Below are 25,854 nucleotides of genomic sequence, written 5' to 3'. Positions count from 1 at the left end.
GCTTTTCTTCGTGAGCACAATTTATCTCTAAGTAATGTAACACATCTTTATTTTCACAGTGCTATTCAACACCATTCCCCATAATCACAATAGGCTTATTGGCCCCAGAAGATCGAGAAAGACAGAGCAATGACAAATTCAATAATGGTGAAGGTCATCAACATAATCAAAATTCCCTGTAAGAGAAGAAGAAGAAAAATGAAGAAGAGTCATGGTGTTAACACGGTAGTGGTTTTTCTGATTACAGTGAGGTAGCAATGTCCAAGAAAAGGAAGAATACCCCTACTTCACGCTAGAGCATGTACAGCTACTTGGGGCCCAGGAAAAAAAGAGAACCCATGCAGAAAAAGAGACATAAAAGAAGCACAGGCCAATAGTAGCATATTGTGCTTTTATCATCGCAAAAGATCTCTGAAAGTGCTTTGTATTTTGACAACCAAGAGCACACATTAGGATACATGCCATCTTGGTAGCCCAGAGGTTGAACATATTAGCGCTATGTCAGCTAAGATTTGTAATCTTCTGAGAGCTGTATTTTACATTTAAGTTACAAGGATTAATATGGTTGACATTCTGTTATATAACCTAATTGTCTATCATGTTTCAACTATAGGTTGAAGAACTATTTTAGAGCCACATGGGTATTCATGGTCACACAGTATTTAATGCTGTAGTTTGCCATAATTTATTCACTTATCTTGAGTGACAGGAACTTATTTCTATTATTTCTTCTTCTCTTTCTCCTTCTCCCTCTTTTCTCTTTCCTTTTTTTCTCCTCCTTCTCCACCCCTTCTCTTTCTCTTTTTTCTTTTTTCCTTTCACTTCTTCTTTCTTACCACTCTGAATAATGCTGCAATGAGCATTCTTGTGTACATACCTTTATATATCAGTGGTTTAAATGCTGTGAGGATAGATACCTGGGCTAAAAGTTATGCATACCTTTCATATAAATAGATGTTTTCCCCTTTGATTTCCAAAGTGGTATAATAACCTTTGACCTTTCTATCCTATCAAAAGAATGATATGCAAGAACATTCTTGTTACCACGTCTTTGACAGAGGTAAGTGTTAAAGTCTTTAATTTTTGACAGTCTAATGAGTGTAAATGTTAGTCCATTGTTAATTGACATTGCTCTGACTACTAGAGAATTTGAGCATTGTTCTATAAGAGTTTTGTTCTTGACTCTTTCTTGTCAGTTATATGAACATTTTGAATAGAAAATTGTGATTTCTTGTGGATTGACCCTTTGATCATTATGAAAGACCCCTTATCTTATGTCTGGTAATGCTTCCTACCCTAAAGTCTACTTGTTTGTCATTAGAATATGTGTCTCTTGCAAATAGACTACTGTTTTCTTCTTAATTCACTTGGTCAACTTTTGCCTTTTATTTGGAGTAGTTTACATTTAATGAAATTACTGATATATTTAGGTTTAAATCTTTCTTATTATTTGTTTCCTTATTGTCTTGTTTTTTTTTTTTTTAATTAATAAACTATATTACTCCAGTTTTTAACTTCAATAAGCTTACTAATTCTACATTTAAAACAATATTCTTTTAGTGGTGACTATGAGTCGGAATTGACTCGATGGAACTAGTTTTTTTTTTTTTTTTTTCAATAGATATTACTGTGGATATGGATATGTGGATAGAAACGATGTTGGAGATTGCATGATAGAATTTTGTAAGGCCAACGTCTTATTCATTCCAAATATCTTTTTTCAAGAACATAAAAGGTGACTACACACGTGGACCTCACAGGATAGAAAACATAGGAATCAGATCGACTACATCTGTGGAAAAAGACTATGGAAAAGCTCACTACCATCAGCCAGAACAAGGCCAGGGGCTGGCTCATATGCAAGTTCAAGTCGAAGCTGAAGAAAATTAAAACAAGTCCACAAGAGCAAAAATACAACCTTGAGTATATCCCACCTGAATTTGGAACCATCTCAAGAATAGATCTGATGCACTGAACAATAATGACCACAGCTTGTCTCAAGTTGTCAGATGACATCAAGGAGAGAAGACATGAACAAAGCAAAAGGTCATTAAAAAGACGAAAAAGAAAGAAAAGACCAAAATGGATGTCAGAACAGGCTCTGAAAACTTCCTCTTGAATATAGAGTCTCTAAAGCAAATGGAAGAAATGATGAAGTAAAAGAGCTGAACAGAAGATTTCAAAGGGTAGCTTGGGAAGACAAAGCAAAATATTATAATGAAATGTAAAAAGACCTGGAGTTAGAAAACCAAAAGGAAAGAAAATGCTCAGCGTTTCTCAAGCTGAAAGAACTAAAGAAAAAATTCAAGCCTCAACTTGCAATTTTGAAGGACTCTACGGGCAAAATATTGAATGATGCAGGAAGCATCAAAAGAAGATGGAAGGAATACACAGAGTTACTGTACCAAAAAGAATTGGTTTATGTTAATTTCAGGAGCTAGTATATGATCAAAAATCGATGGTGCTAAAGGAAGAAGCCCAAGCTGCACCAAAGGCATTGGTGAAAAACAAGTCTCCAGGAACTGATGGAATATCAGCTGAGATATTTCAACAAATGGATGCAGTGCTGGAGGTGTTCACTCACGTATGTGAAGAAATTTGGAAGACAGCTAGCTACATGGTCAACTGACTGGAAGAGATCAATATTTGCCCCCATTCCAAAGAAAGGTGACCCAACCAAATGGGGGAAATTATCAAACGATATCTTTAATATCACAAGCAAGTAAAATTTTGGTGTAGATCATTCAAAAGTGTTTGCAGTAGTACATCGACAGGGAACTGCCAAAAATTCAAGCTGGGTTCAGAAGAGGACATGGAATAAGGGATATTGTTGCTGATGTCTTGGCTGAAAGTAGAGAATACCAGAAAGATGTTTACCTATGTTTTATTGACTATGCAAAGGCATTAAACTGTGTGGATCATAACAAATTATGGATAACATTGTGAAGAATGAGAATTCCAGAACACTCAATTGTGCTCATGAGGAAACTGTACTTAGACCAAGAGGCAGTTATTCCAACAGAACAAGGTGATATTGTGTGGTTTAAAATCAGGAAAGTTGTGTGTCAGGTTGTATTCTTTCACCATACTTATTCAATCTCTATACTGAGCAAATAATCTGAGAAGCCAGACTATAGGAAGAAGAACAGGGCATCAAGATTGGAGGAAGACTCATTAACAACCTGTGATATACAGATGACACAACCTTGCTTGCTGAAAGTGAAAAGGACTTGAAGCACTTACTGATGAAGATCAAAGACTACAGCCTTCAGTATGGAATACATCTCAACATAAAGAAAACAAAAATCATCACAACTGGACCAATAAGCAACATTATGATAAATAGAGAAAATATTGAAGTTGTCAAGGTTTTCATTTTACTTGGATCCATAATCAAGCCCCATGGAAGCAGCAGTCGAGAAATCAAAAGGCATTGCATTGGGCAAATCTGTCTCAAAAAAACCTCTATAAAGTGTTGAAAAGCAAAGATGTCACTTTGAGGACTGAGGTGCACCTGACCCAAAAAAGCCATGGTATTTTTCAATTGCATCATATGCATGTGAAAGTGGAAAATTAATAAGAAAGACTGAAGAAGAATTGATGTCTTTAGATTATGGTGTTGGCAAAGAATATTGAATATACCATGGATTGCCAAAAGAACAAACAAATCTGTCTTGGAGGAAGTACAGCCAGGATGCCTCTTAGAAGCAAAGATGGTGAAACTTTGTCTCACGTACTTTGGGCATGTTTTTAGGAAGGATCAATCCCTGGAGTAGGAAGTAATGCTTGGTAAAGTAGAGGGTCAGTGAAAAAGAGGAAGACCGTTGATGAGATGAATTGAAACAGTGGCTGCAACAATGGGCTCAAACATAGTGACTGTAAGATGGCACAAGAGACTCAGCAGCGTTTTGTTCTGTTGTACACAGGGTTGCTGTGAATCGGAACCAATTCGATGGCACCTAACAACAATTTAACAACAACATCAGCATTATAACATAACTTATCAACGTCTAAAATTAATTAAACCTTTACCCTCTTCTTAGGTAAAACAAAAGACCTTAGCAAACATTTCAACTCCATTTTCTCCTTTCCTAACTTCTATGTTAATGTTGTCTGGTATTTTAAACACTTTTATTTTTAATTCCAATCGATATTACTATAACCACTGTTTTGCACAAAAAATATTTATATTCGTCCACATATTTATCACACTTTGTTCTTTATTCCTTCTTGTATCTCAGTGAGCTATCATTTCTTTCTGTTTGGAATTCATCCTTTGTTATTCCTTTAATTAAGGTCTGAAGGTGGAAAACTAAATTTTTGTGTATTTGGAGAATTCTTCAGTTCACCTTCGTTCTTATGTTTTCATGGGTAATGATAGGTTACTGTTTGACAGTTTTTTGTTCTTTTTTTCAGGACGTTAAAGATATTAGTCCGTTGTTTTATGGTTTTCGTTGTTACTTTTGAGAAGTTAGCTGTAAGCTGAATTGCTTCTCTTTTTGCCTTTTTGTAGTCTTCATGGCCTTTATTTGTTTTAGTGAAGGTGGCTGAGGATGACTAAGAAATAAAACAGAAACTATGATTTGAAAAACAACTGTACTATGACTAACCAAATTGTTAAAGTTACCAAAGCGCAGTAAGCAAGACAAAACAACTAAGTCTCAGGTTCTAACATAAGGTTCTTCAGAGCTGTATGTTCAAGTTGAGAGCACAGAGAAACTGTTTTGACAGTAATTCCATGTGAATTCATGTATTCCAAAAATAAGACCACTGACTGTCCCAGCAACTCTTCTAGTTTGGAAATTCTAACAAGCTCCATCCCAGGCTACTCTTGTTGTTAGTTGCTGTGGAGTCAATTTTTTATGAGTCTTATTGAATTTTTTTTGTCTTTCCTTGTGAATTCATGCTTTTTTTATTCCTTTTTTTACTCGACTTTTAGTGGTATTTTGGAAAGATTAGCAATAAATGGTTGCATTCAGTCTACCATGCTTTACCAGAAGTCCAGTCTACCAGAAGCCAACCAAAACCATAACAACATTCCACTCATTATTCCAACATCTAGGTTGGTGAGCTGCTATCATACTGCTGTATCTATATTTTTCTTTTAGCATATCATTCTTTTATAATATTTGTCTATATGGTTTACCTTTTGTACCTATCTGTGAATTTCTAAAGATGGGGTTATAATGTGTTTATTTTTCTATTCCACAATGTCTGTAATAATAATGGTTGTAAGTAATACTAATAGTTGTAAATCAACTATTATAGGTTCAGGAAATGTTTGTGAATAAAAGAAAATACATATGTCTACGACAATATCAGTGCCTGGAGGAGGACATCGTTCTTGGTAAAGTAGAGGGTCAGTGAAAAACAGGAAGACCTTCAATGAGGTGGATTGACAGAGTGGCTGCAACAATAGGCTCAAGCATAACAACGATTGTGAGCATGGTGCAGGACGGCAGTGTTTCGTTCTGTTGTACATAAGGTCGCTGTGAGTTGAAACCTGCTCGATGGCACCTAACAATAACAACAATATATAGATAGTGCTGATTGGATTCGGACATCTTTTTGATTAAGCCCATTACTCCTCACCCTAAAGATGCAACATACTTACAACTAACAAGGTGGTAATACTATGACACTGACTATGTTGGTTAGAAAAGCCACAAAGGTAGTGTTGATCTAGTGTGATACCAAATGAGAGGAGAATGATTCCAGCTAATGCTCCCAGGGCGCTAAGAGAATTCATCATTCGGCTCACTATCATCTGAAAGAGAATAAGAACATAATGGAGTCACTAAGGCCCAACTCGTGCAGTAGACAAAACAACAGGCTCGGTGACTGGGGAGCAACACTTTAATCACAACATCGCCAATGTTATTGAATCGATATGTTATCTGGTGTGAGTAACTTTACCTCTTTGGGCTTCAGACTCCTTATCCACAGAATGAGGGGATTCAGTGAAATTTAATAACCTTTCCATCCCTCCCATTCTGTGCCTAATCCAGTTGATGGGGTGGGGTGTACAAGGAACACAAAAGGTGTACTTGGGGGTATAGGAGTAGTCATGTTACATTGCATTTTGATGCTCTAACAAGAGCCATTGTCTCTTTACATTTTTAAGACTCTTGTGTTTAATTAAATACTGAATTCTCCCTGCAATTTTGATTTCTTGCTAAAAGTGCACATTTATGAGAGATGCCCCTTGCTGAAATCAGTTATTGCCTTGTTGATTAAAATCTCATCTCTTTGCTTCTTTAAGAAAAGTAAAAGTATTCTCCTTATATCCACAATTAAATTTCACATTCAAGTATTCTTTATATCTCAGCTCTGTTTATGGCTTAATTAAGATGTCTGCACAGTGTGCCTTTCATATGAGTCAAGCTAGTGCCTGTCAAAATCAGTGGCAAGCAGTTGTTATTAGTTGCCGCCAAGTTGATCTTGACTCATGGTGACCTGTCATGAGTGCAGGCTTTCAAAGCTCTGACCTTTCTGAGGCAGATTGTCAGGCTTGTCTTTGGAGGGGCCTCTGGGTGGGTTCCAAATGCCAACCTTTTGGCTAGTAGTCGAACCCAGGGGCTGTTGGTATGCAGTAGGCATTGAAAACACTTATGGAAGGAATGAATGGGTGAGTAACTGTCATGCTTGAGACCCATTCTACCATTAACTGGCTGAGAACGTTGGACAAGTCATTTAACTATACTGTGCCTCAGTGCCTTAATTTATACAATAAGATTTAAACTGGATAGTCTGGAAAACTCTCTTCTGTTCTCTTTCATAGAGAGACAAACTAATGTTTTATGATACTACGAAATAAAGGAAGCAAATGCAATTGATTGGTCCCAATGCTAACTTGGCAGTTTGGAGAATTATGGTAGCCTAATGATTTTCCAAATTCATCTTCAAGGCTAGAATGAATTATTTCAAAGTTAAAAGTTTTTAAGAAAGCGAAATGCAACTCACCAGAGTTTCTGTGTTTTTCCTTTTTGCTGCTATTAGGAAGGCTCCAGAATTAATGAACTGTTAAAAAGAATCAATATATTAATGGATGTCACGTTAAGCTGGTATTACGGAGCTCTTACAGAATAGATCTCTCCCCTTTTTATTTATATGTTCTCACTGGTTCACACGATTCTCAGTGCAGTAAGGAGGGTAAGATACCTTGTATGACTGTCTGCAAATGAATAGTGGGCAAAATACTGGGCCAGAAATTTGCTTTGTTCTTTAACTATTTATTTTGAACATGAGTTTTTTTTTTTTTAATTTATTTTGAACATGAGTTTTTTTTTTTTTTAACCTTATTTTTTTTTTATGGCTTAAGTTTTCTTACCTCTTTTTGTAGCTACTATGACCTCAGCTTTGGTATCATGACACGTTGGTGTCAAATTAGTTTTAAACAATTAGATCAGATCCCATCATTCCTATAAGAAACATCCCTTCTACCCATTACAATCAAATGCATTATCTTGAATGGGAAAATGTGGTGGATTTGCAGCTAATATGCTGGGAATTCTGCAAAATCCTGGGATTTTCATGGAGGTGAATCGTGTGGTAGCATAACTATCTAATGGAAACTTCAAATCTGATTACATCATATCCACATGAAAGATACTGCTAGCCCCTTAGCCTGGAATATGAGGCTGCATTTCTGCAGCTTCATTCCTCTGCTCCTTGCGCTGAACTCTTCCATATGTTCAGCCTTTTACTCCTGTTTCTTCCTTGGCATGCAACAAGATATTCCCGTTCCTCACATCCAGCCTTTCCCTACCCCCTTCCTCTGTAGGCATCCTTTTCTTTTTTTTTTTTTAATAACTTTTATTAAGCTTCAAGTGAACGTTTACAAATCCAATCAGTCTGTCACATATAAGTTTACATACATCTCACTCCCTACTCCCACTTACTCTCCCCGTCTTGAGTCAGCCCTTTCAGTCTCTCCTTTCTTGACAATTTTGCCGGCTTCCCTCTCTCTCTATCCTCCCATCCCCCCTCCAGACAAGAGTTGCCAACACAATCTCAAGTGTCCACCTGATATAATTAGCTCACTCTTCATCAGCGTCTCTCTCCCACCCGCTAACCAGTCCCTTTCATTTCTGATGAGTTGTCTTCGGGGATGGTTCCTGTCCTGTGTCAACAGAAGGTCTGGCGAGCATGGCCGCCGGGATTCCTCCAGTCTCAGTCAGACCATTAAGTTTGGTCTTTTTATGAGAATTTGGGGTCTGCATCCCACTGATCTCCTGCTCCCTCAGGGGTCCTCTGCTGTGCTCCCTGTCAGGGCAGTCATCGATTGTGGCCGGGCACCAACTAGTTCTTCTGGTCTCAGGATGATGTAGGTCTCTGGTTCATGTGGCCCTTTCTGTCTCTTGGGCTCTTAGTTGTCGTGTGGCCTTGGTGTTCTTCATTTTCCTTTCCTCCAGGTGGGTTGAGACCAATTGCAGCATCTTAGATGGCCGCTTGTTAGCATTTAAGACCCCAGACGCCACATTTCAAAGTGGGATGCAGAATGATTTCATAATAGAATTATTTTGCCAATTGACTTAGAAGTCCCTGCAAACCATGTTCCCCAGACCCCCGCGCTTGCTCCGCTGAGCTTTGAAGCATTCATTTTATCCCGGAAACTTCTTTGCTTTTGGTCCAGTCCAATTGAGCTGACCTTCCATATATTGAGTGTTGTCTTTCCCTTCACCTAAAGCAGTTCTTATCTACTGATTAATCAATAAAAAACCCTCTCCCACCCTCCCTCCCTCCCTGCCTCGTAACCACAAAAGTATGTGTTCTTCTCAGGTTTACTATTTCTCAAGATCTTATAATAGTGGTCTTATACAGTATTTGTCCTTTTGCCTCTGACTAATTTCGCTCAGCATAATGCCTTCCAGGTTCCTCCATGTTATGAAATGTTTCAGAAATTCGTCACTGTTCTTTATCGATGCGTAGTATTCCATTGTGTGAATATACCACAATTTATTTACCCATTCATCCATTGATGGACACCTTGGTTGCTTCCAACTTTTTGCTATTGTAAACAGAGCTGCAATAAACATGGGTGTGCATATATCTGTTTGTATGAAGGCTCTTGTATCTCTAGGGTATATTCCCAGGAGTGGGATTTCTGGGCTGTATGGTAGTTCTATTTCTAACTGTTTAAGATAACGCCAGATAGATTTCCAAAGTGGTTGTACCATTTTACATTCCCACCAGCAGTGTATAAGAGTTTCAATCTCTCCGCAGCCTCTCCAACATTTATTATTTTGTGTTTTTTGGATTAATGCCAGCCTTGCTGGTGTGAGATGGAATCTCATCGTAGTTTTAATTTGCATTTCTCTAATGGCTAATGATCGAGAGCATTTTCTCATGTATCTGTTGGCTGCCTGAATATCTTCTTTAGAGAAATGTGTGTTCATATCCTTTGCCCACTCCTTGATTGGGTTGTTTGTCTTTTTGTGGTTGAGTTTTGACAGATTCATGTAGATTTTAGAGATCAGGCGCTGGTCGGAGATGTCATAGCTGAAAATTCTTTCCCAATCTGTAGGTGGTCTTTTTACTCCTTTGGTGAAGTCTTTAGATGAGCATAGGTGTTTGATTTTTAGGAGCTCCCAGTTATCGGGTTTCTCTTCATCATTTTTGGTAATGTTTTGTATTCTGTTTATACCTTGTATTAGGGCTCCTAGGGTTGTCCCAATTTTTTCTTCCATGATCTTTATTGTTTTAGTCTTTATGTTTAGGTCTTTGATCCACTTGGAGTTAGTTTTTGTGCATGGTGTGAGGTATGGGTCCTGTTTCATTTTTTTGCAAATGGATATCCAGTTATGCCAGCACCATTTGTTAAAAAGGCTATCTTTTCCCCAGTTAATTGACACTGGTCCTTTGTCAAATATCAGCTGCTCATACGTGGATGGATCTATGTCTGGGTTCTCAATTCTGTTCCATTGGTCTATGTGTCTGTTGTTGTACCAGTACCAGGCTGTTTTGACTACTGTGGCTGTATAATAGGTTCTGAAGTCAGGTAAGGTGAGGCCTCCCAATTTCTTCTTCTTTTTCAGTAGTGCTTTGCTTATCCGGGGCTTCTTTCCCTTCCATATGAAATTGGTGATTTGTTTCTCTATCCCCTTAAAATATGACATTGGAATTTGCATCAGAAGTGCATTAAATGTATAGATGGCTTTTGGTAGAATAGACATTTTTACTATGTTAAGTCTTCCTATCCATGAGCAAGGTATGTTTTTCCACTTAAGTATGTCCTTTTGAATTTCTTGTAGTAGAGCTTTGTAGTTTTCTTTGTATAGGTCTTTTACATCCTTGGTAAGATTTATTCCTAAGTATCTTATCTTCTTGGGGGCTACTGTGAATGGTATTGATTTGGTTATTTCCTCTTTGGTGTTCTTTTTGTTGATGTAGAGGAATCCAAGTGATTTTTGTATGTTTATTTTATAACCTGAGACTCTGCCAAACTCTTCTATTAGTTTCAGTAGTTTTCTGGAGGATTCCTTAGGGTTTTCTGTGTATATAATCATGTCATCTGCAAATAGTGATAACTTTACTTCTTCCTTGCCAATCCGGATACCTTTTATTTCTTTGTCCAGCCTAATTGCCCTGGTTAACACTTCCAACACGGTGTTGAATAAGAGCGGTGATAAAGGGCATCCTTGTCTGGTTCCCGTTCTCAAGGGAAATGCTTTCAGGTTCTCTCCATTTAGAGTGATATTGGCTGTTGGCTTTGCATAGATGCCCTTTATTATGTTGAGGAATTTTCCTTCAATTCCTATTTTGGTAAGAGTTTTTATCATGAATGGGTGTTGGACTTTGTCAAATGCCTTTTCTGCATCAATTGATAAGATCATGTGGTTTTTGTCTTTTGTTTTATTTATGTGATGGATTACATTAATGGTTTTTCTGATATTAAACCAGCCTTGCATACCTGGTATAAATCCCACTTGATCAGGGTTAATTATTTTTTTGATGTGTTGTTGGATTCTATTGGCTAGAATTTTGTTGAGGATTTTTGCATCAATGTTCATGAGGGATATAGGTCTATAATTTTCTTTTTTTGTAATGTCTTTACCTGGTTTTGGTATCAGGGAGATGGCGGCTTCATAGAATGAGTTGGGTAGTATTCCGTCATTTTCTATGCTTTGGAATACCTTTAGTAGTAGTGGTGTTAACTCTTCTCTGAAAGTTTGGTAGAACTCTGCAGTGAAGCCGTCCGGGCCAGGGCTTTTTTTTGTTGGGAGTTTTTTGATTACCGTTTCAATCTCTTTTTTTGTTATGGGTCCATTTAGTTGTTCTACTTCTGAATGTGTTAGTTTAGGTAGGTAGTGTTTTTCCAGGAATTCATCCATTTCTTCTAGGTTTTCAAATTTGTTAGAGTACAATTTTTCATAATAATCTGAAATGATTCTTTTAATTTCATTTGGTTCTGTTGTGATGTGGTCCTTCTCATTTCTTATTCGGGTTATTTGTTTCCTTTCCTGTATTTCTTTAGTCAGTCTAGCCAATGGTTTATCAATTTTGTTAATTTTTTCAAAGAACCAGCTTTTGGCTTTGTTAATTCTTTCAATTGTTTTTCTGTTCTCTAATTCATTTAGTTCAGCTCTAATTTTTATGATTTGTTTTCTTCTGGTGCCTGATGGATTCTTTTGTTGCTCACTTTCTATTTGTTCAAGTTGTAGGGACAGTTCTCTGATTTTGGCTCTTTCTTCTTTTTGTATGTGTGCATTTATTGATATAAATTGGGCTCTGAGCACTGCTTTTGCTGTGTCCCAGAGGTTTTGATAGGAAGTATTTTCATTCTCGTTCCATTCTATGAATTTCCTTATTCCCTCCTTGATGTCTTCTATAACCCAGTCTTTTTTCAGGAGGGTATTGTTCATTTTCCAAGTATTTGATTTCTTTTCCCTCCTTTTTCTGTTATTGATCTCTAGTTTTATTGCCTTGTGGTCTGAGAAGATGCTTTGTAATATTTCGATGTTTTGGACTCTGCAAAGGTTTGTTTTATGACCTAATATGTGGTCTATTGTAGAGAATGTTCCATGTGCACTAGAAAAAAAAGTATATTTTGCAGCAGTTGGGTGGAGAGTTCTGTATAAGTCAATGAGGTCAAGTTGGTTGATTGTTGTAATTAGATCTTCCGTGTCTCTATTGAGCTTGTTACTGGATGTCCTGTCCTTCTCCGAAAGTGGTGTGTTGAAGTCTCCTACTATAATTGTGGAGGTATCTATCTCGCTTTTCAATTCTGTTAAAATTTGATTTATGTATCTTGCAGCCCTGTCATTGGGTGCGTAAATATTTAATATGGTTATGTCTTCCTGATAAATTGTCCCTTTTATCATTATATAGTGTCCTTCTTTATCCTTTGTGGTGGATTTAAGTCTAAAGTCTATTTTGTCAGAAATTAATATTGCTACTCCTCTTCTTTTTTGCTTATTGTTTGCTTGATATACTTTTTTCCATCCTTTGAGTTTTAGTTTGTTTGTGTCTCTAAGTCTAAGGTGTGTCTCTTGTAAGCAGCATATAGATGGATCGTGTTTCTTTATCCAGTCTGTGACTCTCTGTCTCTTTATTGGTGCATTTAGTCCATTTACATTCAGGGTAATTATAGATAAATAAGTTTTTAGTGCTGTCATTTTGATGCCTTTTTATGTGTGTTGTTGACAATTTCATTTTTCTACATACTTTTTTGTGCTGAGGCGTTTTTCTTAGTAAATTGTGAGATCCTCATTTTCATAGTGCTTGACTTTATGTTAGTTGAGTCGTTACGTTTTTTTTGGTTTTTATCTTGAGTTATAGAGTTGTTATACCTTTTTGTGGTTACCTTATTATTTACCCCTATTTTTCTAAGTAAAAACCTAACTTGTATTGTTCTATATCGCCTTGTATCACTCTCTATATGGCAGTTCAATGCCTCCTGTATTTAGTCCCTCTTTTTGATTATTGTGATCTTTTACCTATTGACTTCCATGATTCCCTGTTATGTGTATTTTTTTTTTAATTAATCTTAATTTGTTTGTTTTTGTGATTTCCCTATTTGAGTTGATATCAGGACGATCTGTTTTGTGACCTTGTGTTGTGCTGATATCTGATATTATTGGTTCTCTGACCAAACAATATCCTTTAGTATTTCTTGTAGCTTTGGTTTGGTTTTTGCAAATTCTCTAAGCTTGTGTTTGTCTGTAAATATCTTAATTTCGCCTTCATATTTCAGAGAGAGTTTTGCTGGATATATGATCCTTGGTTGGCAGTTTTTCTCCTTCAGTGTTCTGTATATGTCGTCCCATTCCCTTCTTGCCTGCATGGTTTCTTCTGAGTAGTCAGAACATATTCTTATTGATTCTCCCTTGAAGGAAACCTTTCTTTTCTCCCTGGCTGCTTTTAAAATTTTCTGTTTATCTTTGGTTTTGGTGAGTTGGATGATAATATGTCTTGGTGTTTTTCTTTTTGTATCAATCTTAAATGGGGTTCGATGAGCATCTTGGATAGCTATCCTTTCGCCTTTCATGATGTCAGGGAAGTTTTCTGTCAGGAGTTCTTCAACTATTTTCTCTGTGTTTTCTGTCCCCCCTCCCTGTTCTGGGACTCCAATCACCCGCAGGTTATCCTTCTTGATAGAGTCCCACATAATTCTTAGGGTTTCTTCATTTTTTTTAATTCTTTTATCTGATTTTTTTTCAGCTATGTTGGTGTTGATTCCCTGGTCCTCCAGATGTCCCAGTCTGCATTCTAATTGCTCGAGTCTGCTCCTCTGACTTCCTATTGTGTTGTCTAATTCTGTTATTTTATTGTTAATCTTTTGGATTTCTACATGTTGTCTCTCTATGGATTGTTGCAACTTATTAATTTTTCCAGTATGTTCTTGAATAATCTTTTTGAGTTCTTCAACAGTTTTATCAGTGTGTTCCTTGGCTTTTTCTGCAGATATCCTAATTTCATTTGTGATATCATTAAGCATTCTGTAAATTAGTTTTTTATATTCTGTATCTGATAATTCCAAGATTGTATCTTCATTTGGGAAAGATTTTGATTCTTTTGTTTGGGGGGGTTGGAGAAGCTGTCATGGTCTGCTTCTTTAAGTGGTTTGATATGGATTGTTGTCTCCGAGCTATCACTGGGAAACTAGTGTTTCCAGAAAATCCGCTAAAAAAAAACTGCGTGCAGTCCAAATCCCTGCGGGACGGTTCCCCGGCTCGGATGCTGCTCTTTCTGCTCCAAGATCAGTCACTGCCTCCCGGGACTTCTCCTACCGGCTGCGTCCCACGCCACCTGTGGAACCGGCTGGTCCCCCTCCCGGGGTTAGTTAAGGGGGGTGGAGCAGGTCTCTGTGCTTGTGCCGTACCTGACTGGTACGCTGGCTCCAGGCTCTGGAAACAATCGCTGCTTCCCTGTATTAGTTCGTTCTCCGTCTCTAAATCTGTGTTTGTTGTTCAGGGTTCGTAGATTGTTATGTATGTGATCGATTCACTTGTTTTTCTGTGTCTTTGTTGTAAGAGGGATCCGAGGTAGCGTCTGCCTAGTCCGCCATCTTGGCTCCGCCCCTTAGGCATCCTTTTCTGATTAACCACTCATCCTTCCAAACTTGGTGGAGCTGGGAATGTCTCTGGGAAAACTCCTCCCCATTTTGGCAGGGGCTTTACTATAGAGGCAGGCTGTGCGTCCTCTATAACCATTCATCACTCTCTGTGGGAATTGTTGGACCCTCCACTCAACTGCTCATTCTATGGCACTAAAATAGGTGCTAAGTTAATGTTTATTGAGTGTTATTAAACATAATTAAATGAATGCCTCTGTGCAGCTCAGATGTATACCTGAGAAACCTTCCCCCTTCTCCATGTCTCCAGAGGGTAAATTGCTCCTTCCTCTCTGCTTCCAGGAGCACTTTCTACACTTCCGTGATATCATGTATCACACTGCCTTGAAGTTACCTGTTTACCTGCTTTTCTCACTTGCTAGAGTAAGAGCTAATTGTAGGAAGGGCCTCCACATTATTAACCCTCGATTGCCATTGCTTTGCTCTGTGCATCTTGCTCATGACTGAGAGTGACTCATTTTGAATGAATGAATGAACAAATAAACAGCTTTAAGACCCAAAGAAATACACACTAGATGATGGCATATTTGTAATGTTGATGAATCATAAGAGAATAACTTCAACAAGGGTAGATTTCTTTCTTTTATTATTATTTTTACTTTTCAAAGCATATAACAACAAGTATCAGGATCTGTAAACTGAATCTAGCTCATTTCATAACTAAAAATTCCTTAACATCCCTACAGCTGTTCCGTGACATCCCCATCCCCAAGCCCCAACTTGCCATGGATCCAGGTTGGACTCAATTGACTATACTCACCAAAATGGAGCCCCAGAATGGATATCCTGAAATAAATATAAAGGGAAACCGTGGGTATGGTTCTACTAAGGTGAAAAGCATGATCATTCCAAAAGAAAAGTTCATCATTCCAAACACGATCTGGATAGCCTATAAAAAGAGAAAAGGTCATGGTGAGGAAAAAACAAAGTGCTGGGTTCACTTTCCCTTGGCAGATCTCCTTTTGGTTGAAAGGACTTGGCAATCTCTCAGTTTTGTAAACAAGAGAAGGATAGTAGAAGCCCCTTTATCATGGTCCCAGGTATTTTCTTAATCCTTCTGTCTGGTATTGGTGATAGAGAAAATGATCTAAATTAGTGTTCCTAAAAATATGTTCATGGACTAGCAACATCAGCATCACCTGGGAATTAGTTACAAAATGCAAAATATGAGGCCCTATCCCATACTTCAAAGCCCCTGGGTGGTGCTAATGTTTACGTGCTCAACTGCTAACCAAAAGTTGGTGGTTCAGATTTACCCAGAGACACGTAGGAAGAAAGACTTGGTGATCTACTTCCAAAAATCACAGCTGTTGAAAATCTTATGGAGTGGAGTTCTACTCAGACACACATGGGGTCGCCATGAGTTGATGTCAACTCAAAGGTTCATCCCATACTTACTGAATAGAATCTCTAGGTGGAGTTGAGACATTTATGTCTTAATAAGCTCTCTAAGTGATTAATATGAATGCTAAAGTCTGAGAAGTGCTGAATTCTAAGTCATCATACCAGCCTGGTCTCAAGCTGAAAAGAACCATCAGAAAATCCTCCTGGAGATAAATGATACTCTGAACCTGTGGGGGTGTTGCCAATCTCCTGGATTCAGAGCATTCTGCATCTTTTCTTTTTTTTTTTTTTTTGGATATTTTGGTATGTCTTAGGTGAAAGTTTACACAGCAAATTAGATTCCCATTCAACAACTCATACACAAACTATTCCATGACATTGGTTACAATCCCTGCAATATGTCAGCACTCTTACCATTTCCACCCCACCTGCCCTCTTCCCATCCATCCAGTTTCTCTACCCCTCCTTGCCTTCTCATCTTTCCTTTTGGGTAAATGTTGACCATTTGGTTTTGTATAGTTAGTTGTTTAAAGGAGTGCATTCCTTATGGGTGTCCCCATCTTTTCTATGTATTTCTTTTTCCTTCCTGGGCCACTGTAATGCAACACCAAGTAGCAGTGTGAAAAATGTCAAGGAAGATTTATGAGTATTACATAAAGGAACACATAAAATATAACATAAGGTATATAGAATACATAAAAATATTACATAAGAAATGGAAGACCTGTCCTTTGGAAGAATGTCCAAAGAATGTTTTTTAATCTTAGCCCACCTTCTTAGTCTGAGTAATCTCATTTACTCCCATAGCAACTATCATTTTTAACTAGGTAAGTCCTAAATGATATCATTTTTCTCAACTCTAGATTCTCATATCTAGCTCTTGTTAAACATCCCCAACTTGAATGCCCTGCCAACACCTTAGAGTCAACATGTCCAAAAACAAGCTCTCTTTACTCCTTTTAAAACTCATCTTCTTTCTGCTTTCTTTGCCTCTATTTTTGGCACCATAATTTTCTTAGGCTTGAAATCTCAATGTCATTTTCAGTTTCTCTAATTCCTTCAATCCCAACAGTCAAAAAATACCAAAAACTGAAAAACCAAACCCGTTGCTGTTGAGTTGATTCTGACTCTGCACCATAAGGTTTCCAAGGAGGGGCTGGTGGATTTGAACTGCCAACCTTTTGATTAGCAGTCGTAGCTCTTAACTACTGCACCACCAGGGCAAAAAGTACCAACCCATTAAAACCAAACCTGTTGCTCTCGAGTTGATTCTGACTTGTAGTGACCCTATAGGACAGAGTAGAACTGCCCCATAGAGTTTTCAAGGAAAGGCTGGTGGATTTGAACTGCTGACCTTTTGGTTATTTCTACTTGCAAACATAAGTATTTGACTTATTTCTTTTCATTTTCACTGTTGTGGCCAATGTAGGGACACTTACTTTGTACATCCTAAATGTCTCACATGAGAAAAAGAGGAAGACCCTCAATGTGATAGACTGACATGGGGGCTGAAACAATGGGTTCAAGGATAACAACAATTGTGAGGATGGTGCAGGACTGGGCAGTGTTTCGTTCTGTTGTGCATGGGGTCCCTATGAGTCAGAACCGACTCAATGGCACCCATCAAAAACAACAACAAATCTCTCCCATATGTACAGACGTGTGGAGGTACTCTTGGCCTTTCTCCATCTATGACTGATGAGTTTCAAAGAAGGAAGTGGGCAATGAGAGCCTAGCCCCCTTCTCTTTCCTTCTTCTTGGAAGTGAACTCCAACAGGTAGCATACGTTCTCCTTAATTCCCTAAATATCATAGAAAAAACACTGCTTTTGCAGTGAAGAAGCCTGATGTTTTGAGAATAAGTTCACCTCAATAAAAACCAGTTGCTCTCAAGTTGATTCTGACTCATGGAGATCCCATGCATTTCAGAGTAGAACTCTGCTCCATCAAGTTTTCAATGGCTGTGATCTTTCGGGAGTAGATCAGCAGGTCTTTCTTCTGAGGCATTTCTGGGTAAATTTGAACCACCGACCTTTTGGCTGGTAGCCAAGTGCTTACCTGTTTGCAATATTCAGGAACTCCATCTCAATTACCAAAATTGTTTTCTAAGTAGCCTTTCTGCCCCAACCTCCTTTTTCTCTATTTCAATGTTATGTCTGTGCTGAAGTAAGATTCCAAAACTCAAGTCCAATCCAATTGCTCTTCTCAAAATTGTTTGAAAAATGTCTCTCAAATCAGGAGATCTTCAGATTCACCCAGAGAATACAGATTTCTAGTCCCCCCCCCCCCCGGAAAATTGCCATTCAGTAGTTCTGGGATGAGGTCTAGAGACTCGGCATATATTTTATAAAGTTCCTTAGGTCATTTGGGAGTCCCTGAGTGATGCAAATGGTTCACGAGCTCGGCAGCTAATCCAAAGGTTGGCAGTTCCAATTTACCCAGAGGCACCTTAGAAGAAAAGCCTGGAGATCTACTTCCAAAAATTCAGCCATTGAAAACCCTATGGACTTTTCACAGTAGCCAAAGGGTGGGAACAACATAAATGCCCATCAACGGATAATGAATAAACAAAATATAGTTCCATACATACAGTGGAATACTACCCAGCCAATAAGAGAAATGAAGTCTTGATACATGCTATGACATGGATAGAGCTTGAAGACATTATGCCTATTCAAATAAGTCAACCATAAAATGACAATATTTTATGATTTGTATAAAAAGATGTTTCAACAAATGGATGCAATGCTGGAAGTGCTCACTCATCTCTGCCAAGAAATTTGGAAGACAGCTACCTGTCAAACCGACTGGAAGAGATCTACGCTTATGCCTATTCCTAAGAAAGGTGATCCAACTGAACATGGAAATTATTAAACAGTATCATTAATATCACATGCAAGTAAAATTTTGTTGTAGATTGTTCAAAAGCGATTGTAGCAGTATATCACAGGGAACTTCCAGAAATTCAAGCCGGATTCAGAAGGGGATGTGGAATCAGGGATAATATTGCTGATGTCAGATTGATCCTGGCTGAAAGCAGAGAATACCAGAAAGATGTTTACCTGTGTTTTATTGACAATGCAAAGGCATTCAACTGTGTGGATCATAACAAATTATGGAACATTGCAAAGAATAATGTCATAGCTTGAAATGGGTCTTCCCAAAATATGTTTCAACTTGTTTCAGCCATAATTCCCAGTATTGTGTGGTTGTTCTCCATTTTCCGATTTTCCTATGTGTTATAAATCATAATCTCTGCCTGCGGTTAAAGAGAATTAGGTTGGAATGTAACATCCTTGCTCAGGCCACATCCTTGATCCAATGTAAAGGGAGTTTCCTGGGGTGTGGCCTGCATCACCTTTTATCTTACAAGAGATAAAAGGAAAGAGAGGCAAGCAGAGAGCTGGGGACCTCATACCACCAAGAAAGCAATGCCAGGAGCAGAGTGCGTCCTTTGGACCTGGGGTTCCTGCACAGAGAAGCTCCTAGTCCAGGGGAAGATTGATGAGAAGGACCTTCTTCCAGAGCAGACAGAGAGAGAAAGCCTTCCCCTGGAGCTGATGCCTTGAATTTGGACTTCCAGCCTACTTTACTGTGAGGAAATAAATTTCCCTTTGTTAAAGGCATCCACTTGTGGTATTTCTGTTATAGCAGCACTAGATGACTAAGACAAATGAGAATTCCAGAACACTTAATTGTGCTCATGAGAAACCTGTACATAGATCAAGAGGCAGTTGCTCAAACAAAACAAGGGGATACTGTGTGTTTTAAAGTCAGGAAAAGTGTGTGTCATAGTTGTGTCCTTTCACCATACTTATGCAATCTGTATGCTGAACAAATAAACTGAGAAGCTGGACTATATGAAGAAGATTGGGGTATCAGGATTGGAGAAAGACTTATTAACAACATGCAACACATAGATGACACAACTTTGCTGAAAGTGAAGAGGACTTGAAGCACTTACTGATGAAAATCAAAGACTACAGCCTTCAGTATGGATTACACCTCAACATAAAGAAAACAAAATTCCTCACAATTGGACCAATAAGCAACATCATCATAAATGGGGAAAAGATTGAAGTTGTCAAGGGTTTTATTTTATTTGGATCCACAATTAACACCCATGGAAACAGCAATCAAGAAATCAAATGACGCATTGCGTTGGGCAGCTCTGTTGAAAAAGAGCCCTTTTTCAGTGTTGAAAAGCAAAGACGTCATGTTAAGGACTAACGTACACCTAGCCCAAGACATGGTGTTTTCAATTGCCTTATATGCATGGGAAAGCTGGTTGATGAATAAGGAAGACTGAAGAAGAACTTTGAATTATGGTGTTGGTGAAGAATGTTGAACATACCATGGACTTCCAAAAGAATAAACAAATCTGTCTTGGAAAAAGTACAGATGGAGTACTCCTTAGAAGTGAAGATGGCAAGACTTGCTTTTACATACTTTAGGCATGTTATCAAGAGGAACCAGTCCCTAGAGAAGGATATTGTGTTTGGTAAAGTAGAGGGTCAGTGAAGAAGAGGAAGACCCTGAACGAGATGGACTGACACAGTGGCTGCAACAATGGGACCAAACATAGCAACAGTTGTGAGGATGGTGCAGGACCTGGCAGTGTTTCATTCTGTTGTACATAGGGTCGCTACAAGTTAGAACTGGCTTGATAGGACCTAACAACAACAACATGTAAAAAGACAAGAACAGGCAAATATATACAGACAAAAGTTTGTTAGTGTTACCAGGGGCAGGAGGGAGGGGAGAAAGGAGGGGCTGTTGCTTATGGAGTACTGACTTCTGGTTTACAGTGATGGAAAAATTGCATTGACTAACAGAAGGGTTGCACAGCCAATCAGTATAATTGCTGTCAATAAGTTGTATATATGTAAAAAGTTGAGTTGGCAAAAGTTGTGTGACAATGACAGAGAAAAAAAGAAAATAAAGGAAAAAGAGTAGATGCTGAGGCTGCTATGTACAACCAAACACCTCATGGGATTTGGTTCTTTGCTTCGGAGGTTTAGTGTCATGGTTTCATGGGACATCCCAGTTAACTGGCCTCAGAACATATTTAGTGCTTCTATTCTATCTCCTAGCTTGTTGTGTAGTGCCTGGGAGCTTAAAAGCTTGGAAGCAGCCATTCAAGACACAACAATTGGTCTCTATTCACCTGGAACAACAGAAGAAGGAGAGTCAGGAATAGGAGGAAGAAATGGAATGTGTGGCTAATTGCCTCCATGAATAACTGAATCTTTTGGCTTGAGTCCAGGATTGAATGGTTCCTGGCTACCATTACTGAACATTTTGATCAAAGGTTCTATAGAAGAACACTCATCATAAGGAGGAAAATGCAGAACAGAATTTCAGATTCTCATGGAATCCATACTTTCTGGAGCCACAGAGGCTGGATGAATCCCAGAAACTATTGCCCCAAGATGATCTTTAAACCTTAAACCAGAAATATTCCCTGAAGTCTTCCCAAAACCAAACAATAATTTAGTTTAACTAGTAAAGAATGTCTTCCTTGAAGTGCTCTTATAAGGTCTATCTATATGGGGATCAAATTGACAGCAGCAACTCAAAAGAAAGGAAACTTAGGGGGCAGTGATTGTATGTTAACAGGAGATGAACAACTCAGAAAAAGAGGGTGAGAATGGTTGTACAACTCCTAATCAAAGTCACTGAATTGTACATGTAGAAATTGCTGAATTGGTGTATGTTCTGCTGTGTATATTCTCACAACAATAACGAAAGTATAAAAAACAAAACAAAACAACCCCATAGAGTACAGTTCTACATTGACACTTGTGAGCTCGCCATGAGTTGAAGTCAACTTGACCTCAACTGGTTTGTTTTTTTGTCTTTAGTTCATTTTACATATTAAATTTTACATGTTAGAAACCACTTGGTGGCACGGTGGTTAAGAATTCAGCTGCTAACAAAAAGGTCAGCAGATGGAATCCAACAGCTGCTCCTTGGAAACTACATGCAATTCCATTCCATCCTATAGGGTTGCTATAAGTTGGATTCGACTGTACAACAATGGGTTTGTTTTTTGTCTACGTTATAAAAATTAGTAAAGACAGAATATAGTATTCTTGGCAATTAGGGCCCCAACTTACCTTTCTGGTTATTTCTTATTTCTCTTTAAATTTTTTTAATCCTCCTACATCTTCTAAGATGAGTTTATTTTCTCCTAGCTCTCCTTTGCCATTCCCAAAGTATACTACCATGTGCTTTTGTTCATGGTGCTTTCTCCATCTAGCGTATACTGCCTCCATCCGCTCCTTTCATTTCCACTTGTTGAAATTCCACCCTTCTTCAGAGTCCAGTTTAAATGACAAGTTTGCAATGAAGTTGTTGCATTTCCTTTAGCTGGAAATAACTGTTTCCTCTCTGGTTTCCCCCACCCTTTGTCCAGCCCCATCCATTTATGGGTCTTATTAGATGTTATATTGAAATATAGTTCTTAATATTTTCACTTTATTACTTGCAAATTATATATTTATTTTCCCAATGAGAGAGAAGAGGTTGTATTTATTTTTGTAACCCCCACCATGTGTAACCCCTTGCACAGAGTTCAATAAATACTTATTAAAATAGTTATAACTCTTTTAATTACCATAGGTGAAGGGAAGGACAACACACAATATAGGGGAAGTCAGCACCACTGGACTAAACCAAAAGATAAGAAGTTTCCAGAACACAGCCAAACACTTCAAGGGACAGTGTAGCAGGGCCAGGGGTCTGGGGACTATGGTTTCAGGGGATATCTAGGTCAGCTGGCATAACAAAGTTTATTAAGAAAATGTTCTGTATCCCACTTTGGTGAGTGGCGTCTGGGGTCTTAAAAGCTAGCAAGCAGCCATCTAAGACACATCAATTGGTTCCAACCCACCTGCAGCAAAGGAGAATGAAGAACACCAGGACACAAGGAAAATATTAGCCCAAGAGACGAAAGGGCCACATAAGCCAGAGACTCCATCAGCCTGAGACTAGAAGAACTAGATGGTGCCCAGCTACCTGCCCTGACAGGGAACACAACAGAGAGTCCTTGATGGAGCAGGAGAAAGGTGGGGTGCAGACCTGAAATTCTAGTAAAAAGATCAGACTTAGTGGTCTGACTGAGACTGGAGGAACCCCAGAAGACATGGCCCCTGGACTCTCTGTTGACCCAGAACTAAAACCATGCCTGAAGCCAACTCTTCAGGCAAAGAGTAGACTGGACTGTAAGACATAAAATGATACTGGTGAAGAGGGTGGTTTTTAGTTCAAGTAGATAACACGGGGCTAAATAGGCAGCTCCTTTTTGGAAGTGAGGTGAGAAGGCAAAAAGGGACAGGAGCTGGTTGAATGGACATGGAAAATCCGGGGTGGAAAGGAGGAATGTATGGTCATGTCATAGGGATAGCAAATAGGGTTGCATAACAATGTGTGTATAAATTTTTGTATGAGAAACCAGAGCTGTAAACTTTCACCTAAAACACATTTAAGAAAAAATACAACTCTTTAGCAGAAGTTTGGATTCCAGTATATTTCACATGATGCTGAAGTAGTAGACTAATGGCCTACTGCTGCTTGTAAACAGGCCATCTTTCTCTATTTCTATACTTTTTTCTTGAGAAAAACAAAAACACACACGCACATACACACACTCCAACATTAATTTCTATTTTCCGTTCTCAGAGGGTGGGATTTGAAACGAAAAGTGTTTTCTAATTATAGCCTCAAACATACCTGAACCTCCACATTGTCTGAAAGAAAGATTGCTAAATAAAAAACAATTAGTGTTTATGGAATGCATAGATGGATGACTGGAGAAGTGAGTACAGAATTAAGAGGATTTTCTGTGAAAAGCCCATATATAAAATACCACATTATGTTACTCAACTGAATTCTGACTTTTGATTGGGAAAATATGAAACTGAAGAACTCCATAACCCAGGTGGGGAGCTTCCCTATTGACGTCTACTTAATTATTATTGTTTCTATTCCTTTATTTTCTGTGAACTTGACTGGAAAAATCTCATAGATGGTCACTTGGGAGATTTTTTACTTTGTGACCTGCAAGAACCCAAGGACCTTGGTTTATTCATCTTGTATTTTCCTCTTCACAGAACCTTGTACATAGTGTAGAAATGTGATCCCTATTTCCTGAATTGAAAGGAAATAACCATTGGAATTGGTTCTTACCTTAAAACATGTATAACTAGATATTTTTCCCTATCCCCTTTCCCCCTCAGTGTACATTAAGACAAGTCTTTACTTACCCCAAAGATTTTCAGTTTCGAAGCAAGTATTTTTGACAATGGATTTCTAGGCACAAAGAGTGTGGCTGTTTGCTGCAATTTGGGAATAGCGATCTCTGGAGGAAACACCAAAAGCACGGGGTTGTGTGTATTGGTTGAATCCATGATGGTGTAGTTGATATTTTGAAATGAAAGAAAGTTATTTGGTTGGCATTTCAGTCTAGACCATGTTCTTCTCTTGTGCTAAGGCTTCCTGGAGCACTGACATTGTTGTGCTTTGTCTTGGAATTATAGAACCATAGAGTCACAGAGTCATGGAATCTTAGGACTGGTCAAGATCCCAAGATGGCGAGTGGGTTAAAGGTCCCAGCCTGGGAGGGAGAGGACCTGATCAGTAGTCCTGGTTCAATCGAAACTCATTGTATTAACCTTGGGCAAGTCACATCCCCCTCTCTTGGTTTCAGCTTCCTCATGTGTATAATGACCAGAACTAGGAGATCTATTAAAGACATTTTATTTCCAAAATAAACGAGTATGTGTGAACATTTACTTCAGCTCTCATTATTCAGACATGAGAGGAAAAAAATCTCTTTGACCACAGAATTAGCCATTTCTTGAAGCAGACATAGACTACTCAGCCCATCACTTCTTTTTCTTGCCACCTAAATTTATTAGCCTTAGCTGTGTAACAAACCAGCCCAAATCTGGTTGTGTTGTTGCTAAGTGCTGTTGAGTTGGTTCCAACTCATAGTGACCCTACGCGCAACAGAATGAAACACTGCCCAGTCCTGTGCCATCCTCATAATCATTGTTATGCTTGAGCCCATTGTTGCAGCAACTGTGTTAATGCATCTCATTGAAACTCTTCCTCTTTTTTGCTGACCGTCAACTTTACCAAGTATGATGTCCTTCTCTAGGGACTGATCCCTCCTGATAACATGTCCAAAGTATGTAAAATGCAGTCTCGCCATCCTTGCTTCTAAGGAGCATTCTGGTTGTACTTCTTCCAAGACAGATTTGTTTGTTGTTTTGGCAGTCCATGGTATATTTAATATTATTCACCAACACCACAATTCAAAGGCATCAATTCTTCTTAGGTCTTCCTTATTCATCGTCCAGCTTTTGCACACATGTGAGGTGATTGAAAACACCATGTCTTTAGTCAGGTGCACCTTAGTCTTCAAGGTGACGTCTTTGCTTTTCAACACTTTAAAGAGCCTTTTGCAGCAAATTTGCCCAATGCAATGTGTCTTAGTAGCTTCAAACAGCAGCCATTTTATTTTTTTCACAATTCTATGGGTCATTCTCTTAGTTTCCCAGTGGTGCTATAACTGAAATACTGCAAGTGGGTGGCTTTAAGGAACAGAAATTTATTTTCTAACAGTTTAGGAGGCACAGGGCACTGGCTATAGCGGATGGCTCACTCTCTGTAGGCCCTAGGGGGAGATCCATGTCTCAGCTTCTGTAGACCTGGTGTTCCTTCGTTCCTTGGTGATGTTCATGTGGCATCTGTCTTCCCCATTCTGTGCTTGCGTTGGTGTCTTATCTGCTCTTTTTATAATTTAAAAGTGGTTAGGTTTAAGATACAACCTAGGCTAATATGGCCTCATTAACATAACAAAGAAAACCCTACTCCCAGATGGGATTACATCCACGGATATAGGTGTTAGGATTCCAGCACATGTTTTGG

General features: G+C 38.5%; 1 protein-coding gene across 1 annotated transcript; it reads right to left on the bottom strand.

Annotated features, from left to right (window-relative positions):
* Positions 1 to 95: 95 nt before the first annotated feature.
* Positions 96 to 24,329, bottom strand: MS4A5 (membrane spanning 4-domains A5). The gene is made up of 5 exons (XM_049891838.1): positions 24,186 to 24,329; positions 15,336 to 15,464; positions 6,964 to 7,020; positions 5,615 to 5,767; positions 96 to 176 (listed from the first exon to the last, which is right to left on the bottom strand). The coding sequence occupies exons 1-5, from the start codon at positions 24,327 to 24,329 to the stop codon at positions 96 to 98; spliced, it is 564 nt and encodes a 187-aa protein (XP_049747795.1).
* Positions 24,330 to 25,854: the final 1,525 nt, after the last annotated feature.

This window comes from Elephas maximus, chromosome 7, assembly GCF_024166365.1.
Source record: "Elephas maximus indicus isolate mEleMax1 chromosome 7, mEleMax1 primary haplotype, whole genome shotgun sequence".
Classification (NCBI taxonomy): Eukaryota; Metazoa; Chordata; class Mammalia; order Proboscidea; family Elephantidae; genus Elephas; species Elephas maximus.
The sequence above is the reverse complement of the archived record's forward strand: the minus strand, read 5'-3'. Positions and strand labels throughout refer to the sequence as shown.

Excerpts from the sequence above, each read along its gene's own strand:
- MS4A5 (XM_049891838.1), bottom strand. The coding sequence starts at position 24,329 with ATGGATTCAACCAATACACACAACCCCGTGCTTTTGGTGTTTCCTCCA. Across the intron at positions 15,465-24,185 it reads CGAAACTGAAAATCTTTGGG|GCTATCCAGATCGTGTTTGG; the intron begins GTAAGTAAAGAC and ends CTCTTTTTATAG. Across the intron at positions 5,768-6,963 it reads GGAAAAACACAGAAACTCTG|ATGATAGTGAGCCGAATGAT; the intron begins GTGAGTTGCATT and ends ATTCTCTTTCAG.